Source organism: Setaria viridis, chromosome 3 (genome assembly GCF_005286985.2).
Source record: "Setaria viridis chromosome 3, Setaria_viridis_v4.0, whole genome shotgun sequence".
Taxonomy (NCBI): domain Eukaryota; kingdom Viridiplantae; phylum Streptophyta; class Magnoliopsida; order Poales; family Poaceae; genus Setaria; species Setaria viridis.
In genome coordinates, this window is record NC_048265.2 from 13383675 (window position 1) to 13400555 (window position 16881).

Consider the following 16881-nt stretch of genomic DNA (forward strand, 5'->3'; position numbering starts at 1 on the left):
GCGATCTTCCAGGGAGAATGACAAGAACGCCTGACCATCGCTGCACACAGGGGCGGATCTAGAACGGAGCTGCGCCCCGGGCTGAGCTGTTGAATCACACCTAAAATAGTCTAATTTTATCTCCTAAGCCTCATTTTGTTAGGCTAAACAACACGTAGGTTAAAGGGATTCCATGATCTCGCCCCGGGCTGCAGCTCGGGCCCTCGATCCGCCCCTGGCTGCACATTCCTTAGCCCAAGCAATTTGTGCTGGAAAGTGAAAGCAAAAGTGATACATCCACCTTCCTCTCCACTGTCAAGAAATGACCAGAGTTGGCAAGGAATCAACAATACAGTCCAATCTGTTTTACCGCATTTTAGTTGTAAAACGAGCAATTTTCATAAAACTACACAGGTGTGTGCAAAATTTCCAGGGAACCGTATTTGCTGCAACACTTACCAAAGAACCGCATGCTTTACATCGTGCAAGTTTAACCCTAGTTGCCATCTGGCTGCCACTGACAAGTGGGTCCTGTTTGGTGGGCTATTGTGGTGTTGGTGACCATGTTTATAAAGCCGCGTTGCTTTGGCGCGAAATGCACATGAATTTTTTTATCTTCTATGTGCACTTCGATATTGATTATTAGCTAGTACTTGACATTTTTATAAATCATCTGATACATATAAATAACTTCTTCAAATCTTATTGTCGCCACTCGCCAATATGGTAGCACTTTTGGTCATTTACTCATTTATAAGTGTGAGCTTGACATGTAGAATTCACATGTCTAATAATGGTACGTGATTCAAGTGATAATAAAAAATCAAATATTAAGAAGTTATATCTTATTTACATAAAAATCTGAAATGTTGTCTGTAGATTTAACATATCAACAACCATGTGGTCCTACGTCGTACTTGTATATAAATCTTTCCTATTTTGAAATATTAGTGACCAAAGATTTCAAATGGTTGATTGCATATTTGCTCATAACAAATTTGTTTACTATTTGCTTTCCAAAAAACTTATTTTCTTATTTTGGAACACTTTTTTTATGATTTGGACACATGTTTCCTGTTCTTTTTTGAAATAAATTTCCCCTACTCTCCTTGCCGTAGGTTTTTGGTACTTTTCCCTTCCCTTTGCTTCTTCTAGCACGTTCTCCTTTCCCCCGACTTCCACCTTCCAAGAAAGCAAGAACAGGGGACAAAAGCGAGTGAAGCAATCAACGAATCAGCGCCATCCAGGCTCCAATCCAATCCGGTTGCTTCGTCTCCAACGCTACCTCACGGGGCGCGGCAACCGCCAGAACCTCCCCTCCTCCGCAACCGGCCGCCAGGCGCAGGTAACGGTACCAAAGTGCCATTCTCGTCCCTTCCTCCCGCCCTCACGCTTCTCCGCTTGTCCGGCGCAACTGTTTGGGCGCTTTAGGGTTTCGTCTGATTCGGCGTTCCTGAGGATCAGGAGGAGCGCCCGTCCTTGGCGCCCCCGGTGAATTCCGTTGTGGGTTTCGCTTACTGGTTGGTGATTCTGTTAATCCTTTGGGTAGTGGAATGCATGAGAAAGATGTTTGGTTTCTTCTTCGGGCTATTTCGTTCGATCTCGGTCGTCGTTCATTAAGTTATAGCTCTTCATAGCTTCCGGTCCATGTCGAATGCGCCGGAGGTCTGATATTGATTGCTAATGTTTTTGTTGGATGTAATAGTAGGTCTGCTGTTATTGTTTTGGGTTATTTGCAATGGTTCCTTTGTAAAAACCCATGTACCATTTACAAACAATATATACCTGCGGCATGTATTGGTGGATGATAAGAGGATGCATATCCGGTGAAAATCAGCTGATTATTGCAAGTTTGTGAAAATAGGTGAAAGGGTGCATACCTGGAATAGAACATTTTCATCGGATATTGTGCCTGAAACATGTTTTTTTTAGGGGAATGCCTGAAACATGTTCCCTTCTTTGTTTTGTTGTACTCTTACAAATGCCCGATTTCACTTGTTACACTCAATGATCATGCTGGCTATGCAACACTAGATATTGTCGAATGCTTATTATTCAAATTTGTTCTATCATCTTTATATTACCAGCTTAACTAACATACCTCTCCTTGACTTCTTCATTAGGTTTTGAGTTGATAGATTTCAATGGATTTTCCTGTGGATCCAATCATGATGTATAAGTACAAAGCAGAACTGTTTCTTAAGGAATACTTGCTAGCAGATTCATATGTTCTGTATGCTGCTGTGCTTGGGGGGATCCTGATGTGCAAGTTGGTACTGTAATTTACTTGAACTTTGTTTGTTAAAATTTATGATCAGTCCTCATGTGCATTAACATAGTAAGATAAGAGCATAATATACACAGAACCTCATATATCTCTGCTCTGTTTGTTTTCATTGGAACTTTTTTTCAAGTGTTATTAAGCCTTTTCTTTTTCTTGGAGAAGTTGTGCAAATCTTATTTTTCCTGTCTAATCCTGATTCACTACAAAGAGAACCATTGATGAGGCTTTATTAACTTTTTACTGTTTATGTGAAAGTTAGTGTTGGCAGAAAATGACTGAGCTAAGCTCTTGACAGTATTAGGACTTCTGTTTGATCTTAGCTATTTTCTTTCAGTTAGTCTCAATCAATGCTTATCTGAACTTAAACGAGAAGCACTTTGAAAGTACCATGTGATGTTTGAACTAACTCCTATCCCATTTGCAATGATTCTTTGAAAAGAGCACACACTACAGCATGATGATGGCTTTGTAGAATACGGATGATATCTTTGCATTAATTAGGAATTCAAGTAGAATGATGCTTAAATACGATGTAAGGCTATTGAGGACAACATTGCAAAACTCCAAAAAGAAGTGAAATTATAAGAGCTTGTGGGAAGGGTAAACCAAGTGATCGACGATACACAGACAAACAATAGCATATATAAGCTTAGAGATAATTCATCTGCACCACACCTGCTGCAGTGTTCCCAAATCTACCATATTTACAGAATCACTGAGGAGTTGGAATGACTCCTTAGAGCCAAGATACTATGCTAATACTGAGCATGATCCAACATTGCATATGCTGATTTTACATTCTTCGTTGGAACATTCCGATGATCCATATTCTAAAATATACCAAAATCCTGTCACTGTAATAATTTATTGACTATTTTTTGTTTCTACGAGTTCAGTCCTACGACATCACACACATGATCAGTGCTATCTACTTCAAAGGTTATGCTTCCCTTACAAATATTCGGAAGATTGAATGGAACAATAGGTACCACTAATATTACACTTCTATTTTCTGCAGCATCCTCTGTTTATTTTAAGTTTCTGATGATACTTGCTCTGATTTTTTTCTGCTTCAGGGGAATGTCCACTGTCCATGCAATATTCATTACAATTATGTCAGTATATCTAGTCTTCTTGTCAGGTTTGTTCTCTGATCGGCTGGATGGACCAGTAACATTTCGGAGTTCGCACCTCTCCAATTTTACATTAGGGGTATGCTGTTACTTTGCTGTCATGTGAAAGTAGGAAACTTTCTTGTTTGATGTATACATGTTTTGCTCCCTTGCCTCATGAGTTGCATCTTATTTTTACCAGGTGTCTGTTGGGTACTTCATTGCAGATCTTGCCATGATATTTTGGTTTTACCCTTCCCTTGGTGGTATGGAGTATGTAAGTAAACAGACCACATCATAATTCACCCTCCTCCCCTCCCTTGTTTTAACCTAGGCGTATTGCTCTAATTCAGCCCCTGTAGACTGCATGCTCTGCCTGTAACATTTACTCCTGGCATCCTTTGTCAGGTTTTCCACCACATTCTATCACTTGTTTGTGCTGTATATGCCATGCTATCTGGGGAAGGACAGTTATACACGTACATGGTTCTCATCTCTGAAACTACGACGCCAGGAATCAACCTACGATGGTCAGTGAATTTACGCAAAATATTTGTTGCATGCTATGATCTTTCAATACATCTAACCTGTCGTTCTACCTCTATTTCATCAAGGTTCCTTGATGTCGCTGGAAGAAAAAACTCCAAAGCATACCTTGTCAACGGAATTGCAATGTTTGTTACTTGGCTGGTAAGCACTTCGTGGTCACTTTTACTATGTCAGAGCAGATCCCATCACTAGTATACAACGAAGCTAACTTTAACTGGATGCCTTTTTTTCAGCATTATAAATATGATGTCCTTTTGTTATGTCTATTTATTGAATCTCATTGTATATGGGTGCGCTAATGTTGACGCGACTGCCTTTACGCAGGTGGCTAGGATAATTCTGTTCCTCTACTTGTTCTATCACATCTTTATGAACTATGACCAGGTACTTGGTGGTTCTGATGAATTCAGTATACAAAATACTACCACCCATATATTTATCAGTCAATGCCTTCTTATTGACAGGTTAAGCAGATGGACACTGTTGCTTGTCTTCTGATATCTGTTGCCCCCACTGTACTATTCATAATGAATGTAATGTGGTTTTCCAAGATCTTAAGAGGTCTCAAGAAGACACTGGCCAAGCGGCATGTTGAGTAGGGGAACGTGTGCATTCATGTACAGTCTGCATACACGATATCCACTCATCTGTACATTCACGTACAGCTATGTACAGATTTGCACTATTCAGTAGGCATTAATGCAGCTACGCTGGTAATTCAGCTTTTCCCTTGTGATCCAGGCTGCTCAACCTGTTTTCTGGATGCTCTCTTGATATTTTTGGCTATAAATGCGTGTGCCTCATATACTTTATTCCATTTGTAAGTTCAGTGCTTTTATATTTCAAAACCTAGGTTTATGCCATCGCTTCAATTCCACTTTTGATTTTTGAGAACCATCATTTACCCCTGTTGTAGTCACGTTTTTGCCCTTTTTTATTACCATCCACTTTGATCATCATGGACAAGAAAGCGTAATGAACTCGGTACCTTCTTTTTTCTTCATTTAAGTTTACCCCCATTATTCTGGAGACTGTTACTTTAGTTTCCTTGTTAGTCGGGATTGGTTAAATATACAGCAAATTGATATGAGGTTCGACATGAATTAAGGCTTAAGTTCCTGAACATGTCTAAGCTGGAGATATAAAAAACAGAAACCAAGAAAGCTTTTGCAAAAGTTCACTAATGTGCATAATTTTCATGTATTACTCTTGTAATTATAGAGGCCATTTGTGGGATCCAGCATAGAAAGGACATACAGAAAGAAATAATCCTTGGATCCCAGAATAGAACTACATTTCTAGTACAATCAATAAATGCAAGTGTCTGTTGGATTAGCATTGCTCTCTATTAACAAGGACAAATGGATGGCGATAAAGGTTGAAGGTGTCAGAAGTTATTCAAAATACCATGATCCCTCCTAGATACCAGCTAATGAGATGCTTGGAAAGTGACCCTCCTGACATCAAAAGTAGTCCCTTTATGTTTGTTATGTTGGCCATACAAGGCAAAACCTGCTACCAACACTGAAATAGATATTCTAGCACAGCATGACTTTTAATAGCATAATATGGATGCATTTCATATTACTTGCATTATTAATTGCAAATTAGATGCTTTTATTGATGTAAACAGCTTTCTAAGGCTTATAAATACTCCTAATTCTCTTCTCCTGCTCATACTATCACACAATATGCATCCTTTCATTCACATATACATCATTCTTCTTTGCATCATATCCAGCTTCTTCAATTCCCAGGCAACAGATACCAAACCCCAGACCCAGAGCAGCCTTGTCCTTGGCCTTAGCCATGTCAGGTCTCTGTATACTCCATCCATGACACTACTGAACTCCACAAAATATGACTTCTTGGACATCGTAGAACCAGTAACAGCATACACAGATGGCTACTTGCTGTCCCTGAACCTTGGCACACCCCCACAGGTCTTCCAAGTGTACCTGGACACGGGGAGTGACCTCACCTGGGTCCCCTGTGGCACCAGCAGTTACCAGTGCATGGAGTGTGGCGATCAGCATAGCTCCTCTAAGCCAACCCCAATGTTCTTGCCGTCTCAATCCTCGTCGAACACATGGGACCTCTGCGGCAGCCGCTTCTGCGTCGACGTCCACAGCTCCGACAACAGGTTTGATCCTTGCGCAGCGGTGGGATGCGCCATCCCTGCCTTCACCAGTGGTCTCTGCCCCAGACCTTGCCCTCCTTTCTCCTACACTTACGGCGGTGGAGCACTGGTCCTGGGGTCCCTTGCAAGGGACTCTGTAACGCTCCATGGAAGCATACATGGCATTGATCCTCTGTCACCTGTGGAGTTCCCAGGCTTCAGCTTCGGCTGTGTGGGCAGCTCCATCAGGGAGCCGATCGGCATTGCCGGGTTCGGCAAGGGCACGCTGTCCCTGCCCTCCCAGCTAGGGTTCCTGGGCAAGGGCTTCTCCCACTGCTTCCTCGGCTTCCGGTTCGCGAGGAACCCCAACTTCACCAGCCCTCTGGTGATGGGCGACCTAGCGCTGTCGTCGGCGACCGACGACGGCGGCTTCATCTTCACCCCGATGCTGAAGAGCGTCACCTACCCAAACTTCTACTACATCGGCCTGGAGGGCGTCAGCTTCGGAGCCGATGGCGGCTCTGCTTCCACCATGGCCGCTGCTCCCCCGAGCTTGAGCGGCGTCGACTCCCAAGGCAACGGCGGTGTGCTCGTCGACACCGGGACGACGTACACCCACCTCCCGGACCCGTTCTACGCGTCGCTCCTGGCGTCCCTCGCCGCGGTCGTGCCGTACGGGAGGTCGCGCGACATGGAGGCGCGCACGGGGTTCGACCTCTGCTTCAGGGTCCCCTGCACGCGCGCGCCGTGCGCGGCGGAGGACGACGAGCTGCCGCCGATCAGCCTCCACCTCGCCGGCGGCGGCAGGCTGACGCTGCCCAAGCTGAGCAGCTACTACCCGGTGACCGCGGTCAGGGACTCCGTCGTGGTGAAGTGCCTGCTGTTCCAGAGGATGGACGACGACGGCGGTGATGCCGGCGGCGGCGGCGCGAGCGGGCCGGGAGCGGTGCTTGGGAGCTTCCAGATGCAGAACGTGGAGGTGGTGTACGATCTGGTGGCGGGGCGGGTGGGGTTCTTGCCGAGGGACTGTGCCGTCCGCGCCTAGTGGTGCTGCCACTTGGGTTGGTGCACTTTGTGGCATCTTTTTCGTGCACGATATGATCGAAGTGTGTGTCGCGGTCGCAGGTGTTGTTTGTCATCTGTTGATCTGAGTTGGCCCGTACGGCGGGCGTGCGAGGCTCAAGCGGCCGGCCGTACTGAGTCACTAGGAATTGGGGACTTCATGATGACGTGAAAGCAACTGGTGTTGAATGGAAAATTGGTGCCTTTTGATTCAGATGCGAGATTAAAGGCGCTTTGTGTGATTGAGGTATGGTAAAGCTTGTGCGCGCTTTTCGATTCAAGTGTTGCCTCTGATCAGGTTATTGTATCCCTTGCTTTACAAAGTGTTAGGTGGTGATCGGTAGAGACAGGCCGTGACTGTAATACACTAACCTTTTGTCGTCGTTGTAGTATAGTGGTGAGTATTCCTGACCCCGGTTCGATCCCCGGCAACGGCGCAAGTTCTTTTTTTTATTTTAATATCACGCAAGAGCTGAAACGTGCTCGCCCATCGCAACTTCGCAAGGGCGTCGCTGCAAGCCCTAGCTAACTGGATAACAGAGCTATTCCTTTTCAAACCCAACTCATTGGCAGTTGTTCCCCATTTATCTAAGAACACCATGGTATTTATTACAAATTGGAACTGAATCACAGTAGTTTTGTAGTATAACAATATGTATGATTTCTTAACCTCTTCTTTCGAGAGCTCATAGATCATTTGCTAAACTCTAGCCTTAGTCCTTTTTTTAGGTGAAATGCTTTTGCTAGTTTCATAGCTTAGGTACCAATAGTTCGCGAGAAAACCATTCGATCATTCCAAAAGAAAACGAGATGAGTTCTTGTTGCGAAAGATCCCTTAATTATTGCTTGAACATCACTTCGGCTTTTCATACTAATGTTGCATTGTGCTCGCTCCAACTCGTTAGTCTTAGCAAGCTAAGCCTAGTTAACTTGGTATAGCCATCCGTACATGTGCTCCTGATGATTGTTAACATTTGGCAAGCTCACTTCAACTCGTTAGGCTTAATTAACAAGCTGAGGCAGGCTAACTGGTTGTGTCTGAACGACGAAACCGGGAATGCGCAATAGCAGGATGCCAGGATGCATCGTCTACGTGGTGGCCTGTCGAGTTCTGCCGCATTCATCTTTCCATCACCGAGTCCGTCGACCGTCCAACTTCTTTGGGAAATGGAAAAGTGTGTTATTATATTCAAAAGAAAACTTGACATAGAGGTCGTTGTAGTATAGTGGTGAGTATTCCCGCCTGTCACGCGGGTGACCCGGGTTCGATCCCCGGCAACGGCGCTTTGTTTTTTTTTGGCTAATCGTCTGGGTACCGGCGGCGCCTCCTTCCACTGGTAACCCATCATTTTTTGCGTCCGGGAATTAGCTCAGCGTCACCGCCAGCTCCCGCGCCGCTGGAGGGCCTGAACGGCTGGGCGCCCAGTGTGGCCATGGTATCGTTAGGCCCAAATCAGGTCAACCGCGGAGTTGTTGCCATCCTATCCTATCGTTAGGCCTTTAGCTAATCATCGGTAGCGGTGGTTGTTCTCTATCGTTCCAAGTACGATTCTGGAGTGGAGCAACCGATCCTGGAGTAGTTGCATAGCACAAGCGTTTCTTGATTTCCTCAAGTAACGGACTGGTTCAATTTATTCATCAACTTCTGCACTGCATATTCATTCAGGGCGACACTGTCCTCACCTGGCTCCGTTCCACTGTTTCTTTCTACTATGCACGAATGTAGCTCTCTACCATCGACACAGTCCTTTTCATGTTTGATTAGAACATCAATGATTTTTGCACTTACTGACTTGCATCCACGTAAGTCAGCACCTTGGGGACTCTCTCGAGGTTGTGTTGTCTGTAATTCTCTTCCTTTTAATAAAATATGTGCTTAGGTCCGTTCTCGAAAAAAGACTTACATCCATGTACATCAGCAGGTTCTGGTTGAAAGTTGAGACTGCTCTGGAAACAGTTTGTGTGGGATCAGACATTCATTTGATGGACATATACCTAGATGGAACTGTGTTACAAATTCGTCTACTAATTCATTTATAAATTATACATAGAGAAGAATACGCTGCCTGTCACAACATGGGAAACATGCCACACAGGGATGAGCCTCATCACCGATCATGGATTCCTGTCAGCGGGAAGTCAATCCGGCACACAAAAACAAAAGCAGCTCTACCCTATGCAATCAGCAAGTTTTCCCTCCCCGTACTATACCCATCTTCAAAATGTGTGCTTTTTCGCGTTCGCTTTCTACTGAACATTTTTGTGTAGAAACCTAGCATCTAAGTCGATGTAGTATAGTGGTGAGTATTCCCGCCTGTCACGCGGGTGACCCGGGTTCGATCCCCGGCAACGGCGATATTGTGTTTTTTTTATTCTTTTTATATAAGATAAATCACGCAGCTATCGTTTTCTAATGAAACATTTGTTCCAGTCTACTTGGTAACTCTATTAAACTTTTGAAATGGTCTGGTCACGCACGTTACAATGGCGCATATAAAAACCATTTTTTTCTCTTCCAAAATACTGAAACACAAAATCTATTCGGCTGTCATATGCAGAAAAATTTCAGCTTCAGCGCTGAGAAATGTATAATGGACAGAGTTCAAGAAATCATGGTACAGTTTCAATTCACAAATTATACACCTTTGGAGTTACTGCCTATAGATCACAAGACAAGCGTCACGATTTTGACAATAGTGCATCTCGTTGTGCTATCCCGGTCTCCGGTCTCCAAACCAACTAACGGTCTAACACCTTGTACGCTAGCTAGCTCATCCTTTTCTCCTATGTAGTCCGAGCAGAGACATCGCCCTTTCCTATGTGATGCCAATTATATTCTATGTGAATCAGGCAGCTAATCTGATATATGGCTATCTAAAGTTGTCATGGCGCAGTTTCTGTAGAGTTTGAATACAATGGTGAAAAAAATGATGGCACGAACTGATCATCCCATTTGCGCCAGCCTGGATAAACACGCCATGGACTGATCAGCCTATTAGTTGTATACCGCAGATCACACTGCATAGATGATTATCTTCACTTCAACGAGGCTTCTGAGCCTTTGCCCGAGATGCATTCTTCCTCATTGTCCAGAATGCTGCACGGTATCGATTCTGCAACTCGATTGAGGTACGAATAAGATTTTGGTTGACATATCACATTAAAACAAGTGGCTCATGGACATTCACAGTAAATTGGCAGGGATTGGAACGTCAGATGTCAATTAACAGAATTCAGCACAGCTTAACCCCAACTGTTCAGAATTGAGAGCTTTCAAAGTTAGATTAACCCATACACACCAAGACCAGCTATGATCATGTGAGTAACAACACTTAAGCATTCAAACTTGCCCATCCAGCAACTGATTATGTGAAATGAGGTTAAAATCATGCACAAAATCATAGAATGCACTTCACAAATTAAAGAATCCCCTAGCTATTTGGAGATACTGAATTGGAAACTTACCTGCATCATTGCTCTCATATTTGCAGTGTAAGTAGTTTCTATCATTTTCTCCACCTGCAAATCATATATCAAAGTAACCCATGAGAACAGCACTTTCATAAAAAATACAATATAAATTTAAAGCATAAACCCTCACCTCCATCACAAATCCGTAATGGTAAGCAACCTTTTTCACATCTTCCAGACTTAGTTCAATAGACATATCCTGAGTTCAAGGAGATAAATCAGGCAACTTGAAAGAAAAGATACCGCTTACAATGTGCCTAATGGAAGTTAACTAATTACATCATCAGGCCCATATGAATCAGCAAAGTGATATAGAAGCGGGCCCAAGTTTATCCAGACCTGTTGATTGAAATTAACACAAAGAATAGATATGAGCGAAAGAACAGCTTTAACCATGGTAAAGTTACAAAATTTACTGAATTTATGAACTCAGTAATTGGTTTACCAAAAAAAAAGTTATTGATGATTCTCATGGAGAACACAAATCAGCAATCAATTCCTAAAGCGAAAGAACTCACCCCACCATCCTTAAGAACTTTTGATATGATCTCAATATATTCAACAATATTGTGTGCCGTATCCAGGAAGAAGCAAGTTACAACAGCATCCCATGCAGCTGGAACAACAAATAGAATTGCAAAGAATGTTAAAATTGCATTGCTCTATCATACAGGTACTGCAGCCTGGAATCAGGAATGTAGTAGCAAATGGTACTACACTAAGACTAAAGCAAACAGTAGAGTTATGCTTGTTCTGAAACATACCCTTTATTTAACAGAATGTTAGATTATTTTAAAGTGTTAAAAAGTATTTTGGATTCATGCTGTCTAATATCTATATTCATAAAGAACGTAAATATCATTGAATTATCTCACATTCTTGGCTCTCCTCACTGTAGACCTCTACAAAATCCCCAGCACACATTGAAAATCCATCCGTGATACCTGCACTGTTGATAGAAAAGAAAACTCAGACATTCGTAAGCTGAGTATGTCAAAGCAAATAAAAGAAAAGGCAAAAATCAATATCTCTCTTTTTTGCGAGACATATGGCTAAACAACAATGCAAATAAACACTCAGTGTTTACCTACATTATTAATAATGCCAAATGACTGAAACATGCCCAAGCATTAAACCCAAACTCGAATAAAATGAAGTTCAGATTAGACATTCAAAATGTGAAAGCACATTTGACAACTAAATAAAATATTTCAACATTCAAAGGTCGCATTTTTGTAGGTAAAGTAAAAAAACACATCATATATTGGGATAATAGGTACCTTGAGGGATGGATATCAGGAAATGAAACAGGCCGAAGTTGATCATTGTCTGAAAGAGAATTGCAGTTACTGTGTATCCAAGGATATATAGTCCATTCATTAGCCTCTTGGGTGCTGGCAAAGTGGTAAGAATAGAAATATCATTAGCATTATGAAGTATGAACAATAAATAGTTTGGCATGTAGAGATTATCATACTGGTTCAGGATGAAACTTGAACAAATCAGCATGTAATATGAGAACTCATTCCCCTGGCTTACAAAACCTGTTCAAGGTTAAAAAAAATACAACATCAAGATATATCTCAACGGTTCCCAGAGAATTTTAGCTAAGTTTTTAATCAAGAATTTTATTGCAGTACCCAGAGAAGATATCTCCAGCGCCAATCTCCCAAGCCCAGCACCAGGGACTAGACATGAAGGAGGCCTATGAAGTTTGACAAATGTAAATATCAGTAATGCAAGAGTAACAGTAAATACCGCAGTATCTTCTGTTTATTCCTAATGTTGAGATGCTTGCAACGATCATCCATAGCTAGCAACAGGTATAAGTTTAGGTGATATGCTACATAATCAAACACATATGAAGACAATCAGCAAGGAGAATTTCACTAAATTTCTGTTCTTATAGCTTAGATTAAGTGGACAATTTGAGAACAACAAAGTTACAACCTCACAGGGTTCTGGCCCCTGATTGACATCAAAAACAGCTTTTTACCATTACTGATAACAAACTTCCCATCCCGCCCACCCACGCATACACATAAGCACATCCACAAGTAAAAAAGGACAGCAACGTATACATACATGGATGCGCAATCCATGCAAGCACACTTGTGAGCAAAGACAAAAAATAATGCCAGAAGGTTTACCTTTCATTGCTCCGGTTAGGAAAAAGACGATTAAGCTCCTCGAGAATAGGCTTGTAGCACTCATCACGTTCCTTTTGACCCTGGAATAAAATAAATAAAAAAACAGCAGTATTTTTCAATATTTATATCAGTACACTGAAAAAGAACTCTGCTTCAAGTCTATTACAGTTTAGAACAGAAAATTACCTCTTCAGCCCAATCTCTCACTATATTTCTTATGATGCATCGTACCTGCATAAAACAGATCAAGATGACTAATAAAAGCAGAAAACAATAGAAAATGTCCAAAACAACATGCAAACTGGTGAGTAATTGCATATGTGGGCATAGCATCAAGTTCAGACAGAAATGCACACAGAAATCAGAAAAGTACAGCATGTTTCAGCAATTAAAATTTCATGGGCATAAAATAGAAATCAGCACAAATGAAAAGCAGCAACGTCACATACATCTTTGGCGGTCAACCAATATACCCTTGGCTAACTTCCATTTATAGCATTGTAATATCACACTATCTGCACTGAATCAGAACAACGCTTACCTTGTCAACATCAATTGGAGGAACATTCAACTTGAACAATGAACCTGCGCAATGCCGTGGTGTTACCTAAAACAATGAAACAGGAATTAATATTCCATAGGTATTTGATTTAATTATCTGTGAGCAGAAGATACTAGAAAAATTTAGAAGAGGAATAACTGAATCAGTGCATGATGTACAGAAAAAGGTCAGTGCTTGGTAGGCCAAAAATGTTCGCGAAATGATGTGTAGTATCCTGACCCCAACTTTAGTATTAGTTTGATATTAGCTAAAACTTTTAGGTATTTTATGGAATTTATGAAAGCTGATTCACTTCCTATCCTACCTTAATTTTCATGGAGTTACCTATCTCTTATCCCTACATTCTCATGGGATGGCAATGGCACTGGAGCACTATCACTTCATATTGCGTCTGTAATCTATTTTGGTTCTGTTGTTTTTCCAACCCATATAATAAGCAGCTTCTCCCTCATGTTTTGTTCCCAGAACAAGATTTGCAAGACTATGATTTGCTATTGTCAAACGTTTTGTTCTGTGCAGGTATCTTGGCACAATTGATTATTTGTTGCAATTTGAAATCTACACGTGTGTACACAATCTCAGTTGTACATGGAGTATTTCCCATTTCGAAAGCATGCCATATCCTTGAGATTCATGACAATGAAATTCAAGTATGATTGCATAGTAATATCCCACATTATGCAATTGAGAATACTCCAACAGCTTATGCCATGCAAGTAGACCTTACATTATCAACAGCAGAAGATGCAGAGACATCTTTATCTTGACAATAAGCTGTGCTCGTATCTGTATCACCATTACACGATACATGTACACCTTGGGATGTTCCCAAGTTGCTGCCAACAGGCTGCGAGCAGCGTGCCGTGTGGTCTTCCTCATCCTGTTTAATATGTAGATATTTAATCAGTCAAATTCAACAAGCAATACAATGGAATCTTCAACAGTATATAATCGGTGATATTATCTAAAAGTGATATATAAAAAAAGGATACAGACAGGTCGTGCCTTTTTATTGACAGTTTCACTTGAAGAACCATGGGCCTTGGCATCTTCTTGGGGGTTATCATGCTGCTCATCCAATGATGTATTGCTTCTGGAAGTAGAAATTGTTGAGCAATCACCCCTCCCACTGGAATGAGTGCAATCCACATGAATGTGGTCATGCATGTTCGATGGATGATCATCGCCACCAACATCTAGATAACGACTCATGTCGAAAGGATGTTCAAATGCCTGCATTGTTTTCATTTTTAATAATGCCATCATCATTGCAGTTTTTGACAAAACATGTGCATTGCAGTTATCACCAAATAAACAGTCTAAAAAGATCATACCTCAAGCATGTTCATAATAAAAGCTGCGTTCATGGATATACACCTGTCAAGCAATAAAGCGTCAAATAACAGCAGCAAACCTTCAGCAGCAAGCATAAAGGCCTTTTTTACATAAATGACAATAAGACGTGGTGTCCGCACATCTCAGTTGTACGGCAGTACCAAACATTAAACAACAAACAAGTAGAGAACTATTCTGAAAAGGCATTGGCCCATCTTTTTAGAATGTTTCGGTAGAAAGCCCCATGAACATAAGCACGTTGGAAAATCTCATATACAAAGCAGGAGAACTATTTATCAGTACTATATCGTTGCAAGCATGAAACACAGAATGTTACCATCTGAGTCTTTGGTACTTCAGACCAAGGTGGAAAAGAAGTTCCTAAAAAAAATGGCACAAATGTGGGAGAGCACACAGCATTAGATGAGCTAATAAATCAAAATGAACTCTAATGTAGTTAGCAAAGAGTAATTGGGTTCAAAAATAAAGGAAAACATGTGATCATTATATAAATATATACCTTGTGTGCAGGAGGAAGCATTTTAAATGACCGCTCATATCTCTTGACATCCCTTTCTGCTGCATCTTGATAGCTATTACAACCGCAAAAGAAATGTTTTAAATTTTTATCAAGATAAAAGGGTAGGGCTAGATTTTCTCATGTAGTTATATTTCTTAAATATCATTTCTTGTTCCGAGTAGAAACTGACGGTTAGCTTCCCTACGTTACCAACTATTTGGAAAAAAAATTCAAAAACTGATGTTGCATAGATAAAACTTTTAAACAAGCCAACAGCTGGCAAAAACTAAGCATGTCTTCCAATCCTCCATTCAACATTTTAAGGATCGTAGATTAATCGACTACATCCAAAAGGTTTACATAATTGCAGATTATAGGCAATTTACCATGCTGATCCCCCTATGGTAACATTTTGAGGATTCAAAATATCAGACTCCCATCAAATGCACCCTCTGATAGCCTCAATCAACAACAACCAAAAACCGGCACAGTGCTAGTAAACACCCGCATCACTTAGGCATATCCACTGAATAGTTTCTCCCTAATACGCCGAGGGTAACAAGTCAAGGAAACCAACAGAAACCTCACCAGGTCTAACACCATACCCATAACCCTGATTCACTATCCACACGAACACCGCCATGCACAAGGAAGCACATCCCTCTGCCCATGACTTGGTTAAACTGGGTTGTGCAAATCGAGAACTCCTAAACAGCGTAGACCCTTTATTCTCCAGGGGGAAAAAAACCAGCGCAGCTCCCCGGCTTCCCCGCCAGCTGGTTCCCCGCCACTACCCAATCAAATCCGGCTAGCATCTCACTCTCCCGAACCGGCGAGCGCCCACGAACCCTACAACTCACACGAAAGCATCAAAGCGAACTGCTCCACGCCTCCACTCCCAAAGTCCAAACTCCAGGCCACCCCGTCGCCCCCCACGAGGCCACGACTCGGAATGGCACGCGGAACCGTCTCTAGCACCGAGTCCCGCTGCTTACGTACTTCCAATCAACCGCGGGGATGGCGGCGCCGCCGGGAATGAACGGAGGCCGATTCGTACAGGGAACGGCAGGGTAGAGAAGAGACGGGGAGCGGGGGATGGGGTTCGCGTACTTGGCATAGGCGGCGAGGATGCGGCGGAGGGACTTGATCTCGAGGGCCTCCTCCTGCTCGGTGTACCGCCGCTCGCTCATCCTCTCCGGCGGCGGCGAGGTTGGACTATTTTTTCGGATGGATTAACTGGTGCCTCTCAAGTTGTTGACTGACAGGTGATGATGACACGCATGACAGCCCCCATCAGTTTACTCGGCCCGTGTCATGGTCCGGCCCGGCCCTACTGTAGTGCCTTGTGGTTCAGTCCAAGTGCCGGGTCTAGCGAGGCCAATAATGGTACTGCAGACACGAGCACACGCGACATTTGTGACGTGCACCAACGAGATCTTCCCAAAAATAATTGTGATATCAGTGTCATCACTGTAGATTTTGTGAGAGTGCGCTGTCCCAAGCCTGTTCGCTTAACTTATTCAGCTGGCTTATCAGCCACCAAACAGTGTTTTCCTCTCACAACAAATCAGCCGTTTCAACTTTTCAACCGGCTTATAAGCTGAAGCGAACAGGCCATTACTTCAGCTGTATTCATAAAGTTGCCGAAGAAAGTAGAGGAAGCGATACCAAGTGCTCATTCTGTTTTTTAGAAGAAAGCAGCTAGAGCGTTCGTAAAATACATAAATTGCAGCCTACA

At 42.4% G+C, this 16881-nt stretch overlaps 3 protein-coding genes and 2 non-coding genes across 7 annotated transcripts; 4 read left to right on the plus strand and 1 right to left on the minus strand.

The window, feature by feature from the left end:
• The first annotated feature begins 1165 nt into the window (after nucleotides 1–1165).
• On the plus strand, nucleotides 1166–4736 carry LOC117850545 (uncharacterized). 3 transcript variants are annotated; one of them, XM_034732397.2, is made up of 9 exons: nucleotides 1166–1324; nucleotides 2103–2252; nucleotides 3160–3248; nucleotides 3340–3475; nucleotides 3578–3652; nucleotides 3784–3905; nucleotides 3990–4065; nucleotides 4249–4308; nucleotides 4389–4736. In XM_034732397.2, exons 2-9 carry the CDS (start codon nucleotides 2124–2126, stop codon nucleotides 4521–4523), a joined length of 822 nt encoding a protein of 273 aa, XP_034588288.1. In that variant the 5' UTR covers nucleotides 1166–1324; nucleotides 2103–2123; the 3' UTR covers nucleotides 4524–4736. The 3 variants fall into 3 exon arrangements, with proteins under 3 accessions (XP_034588288.1, XP_034588291.1, XP_034588290.1); XM_034732399.2 differs by lacking the exon at nucleotides 1166–1324 and adding an exon at nucleotides 1331–1499; XM_034732400.2 differs by lacking the exon at nucleotides 2103–2252 and having other exon boundaries at nucleotides 1170–1324.
• Nucleotides 4737–4888: 152 nt separating this feature from the next.
• LOC117850544 (probable aspartyl protease At4g16563) lies at nucleotides 4889–7319 on the plus strand. Its single transcript, XM_034732396.2, has one exon. The coding sequence runs from the start codon at nucleotides 5493–5495 to the stop codon at nucleotides 7086–7088; it is 1596 nt and encodes a 531-aa protein (XP_034588287.1). The 5' UTR covers nucleotides 4889–5492; the 3' UTR covers nucleotides 7089–7319.
• A 998-nt stretch (nucleotides 7320–8317) lies between these two features.
• On the plus strand, nucleotides 8318–8389 carry TRNAD-GUC (transfer RNA aspartic acid (anticodon GUC)). Its single transcript has one exon. It is a non-coding gene; the product is annotated as a tRNA-Asp (tRNA).
• A 999-nt stretch (nucleotides 8390–9388) lies between these two features.
• Nucleotides 9389–9460, plus strand: TRNAD-GUC (transfer RNA aspartic acid (anticodon GUC)). The gene has a single exon. It is a non-coding gene; the product is annotated as a tRNA-Asp (tRNA).
• Nucleotides 9461–9658: 198 nt separating this feature from the next.
• On the minus strand, nucleotides 9659–16438 carry LOC117847548 (uncharacterized). The gene is made up of 18 exons (XM_034728768.2): nucleotides 16254–16438; nucleotides 15144–15216; nucleotides 14961–15004; nucleotides 14623–14665; nucleotides 14294–14521; nucleotides 14016–14168; nucleotides 13268–13333; nucleotides 12913–12957; nucleotides 12727–12806; nucleotides 12217–12281; nucleotides 12054–12120; nucleotides 11857–11970; nucleotides 11452–11525; nucleotides 11095–11192; nucleotides 10856–10915; nucleotides 10707–10775; nucleotides 10571–10624; nucleotides 9659–10218 (listed from the first exon to the last, which is right to left on the minus strand). Exons 1-18 carry the CDS (start codon nucleotides 16331–16333, stop codon nucleotides 10147–10149), a joined length of 1485 nt encoding a protein of 494 aa, XP_034584659.1. The 5' UTR covers nucleotides 16334–16438; the 3' UTR covers nucleotides 9659–10146.
• Between the last annotated feature and the right edge of the window lie 443 nt (nucleotides 16439–16881).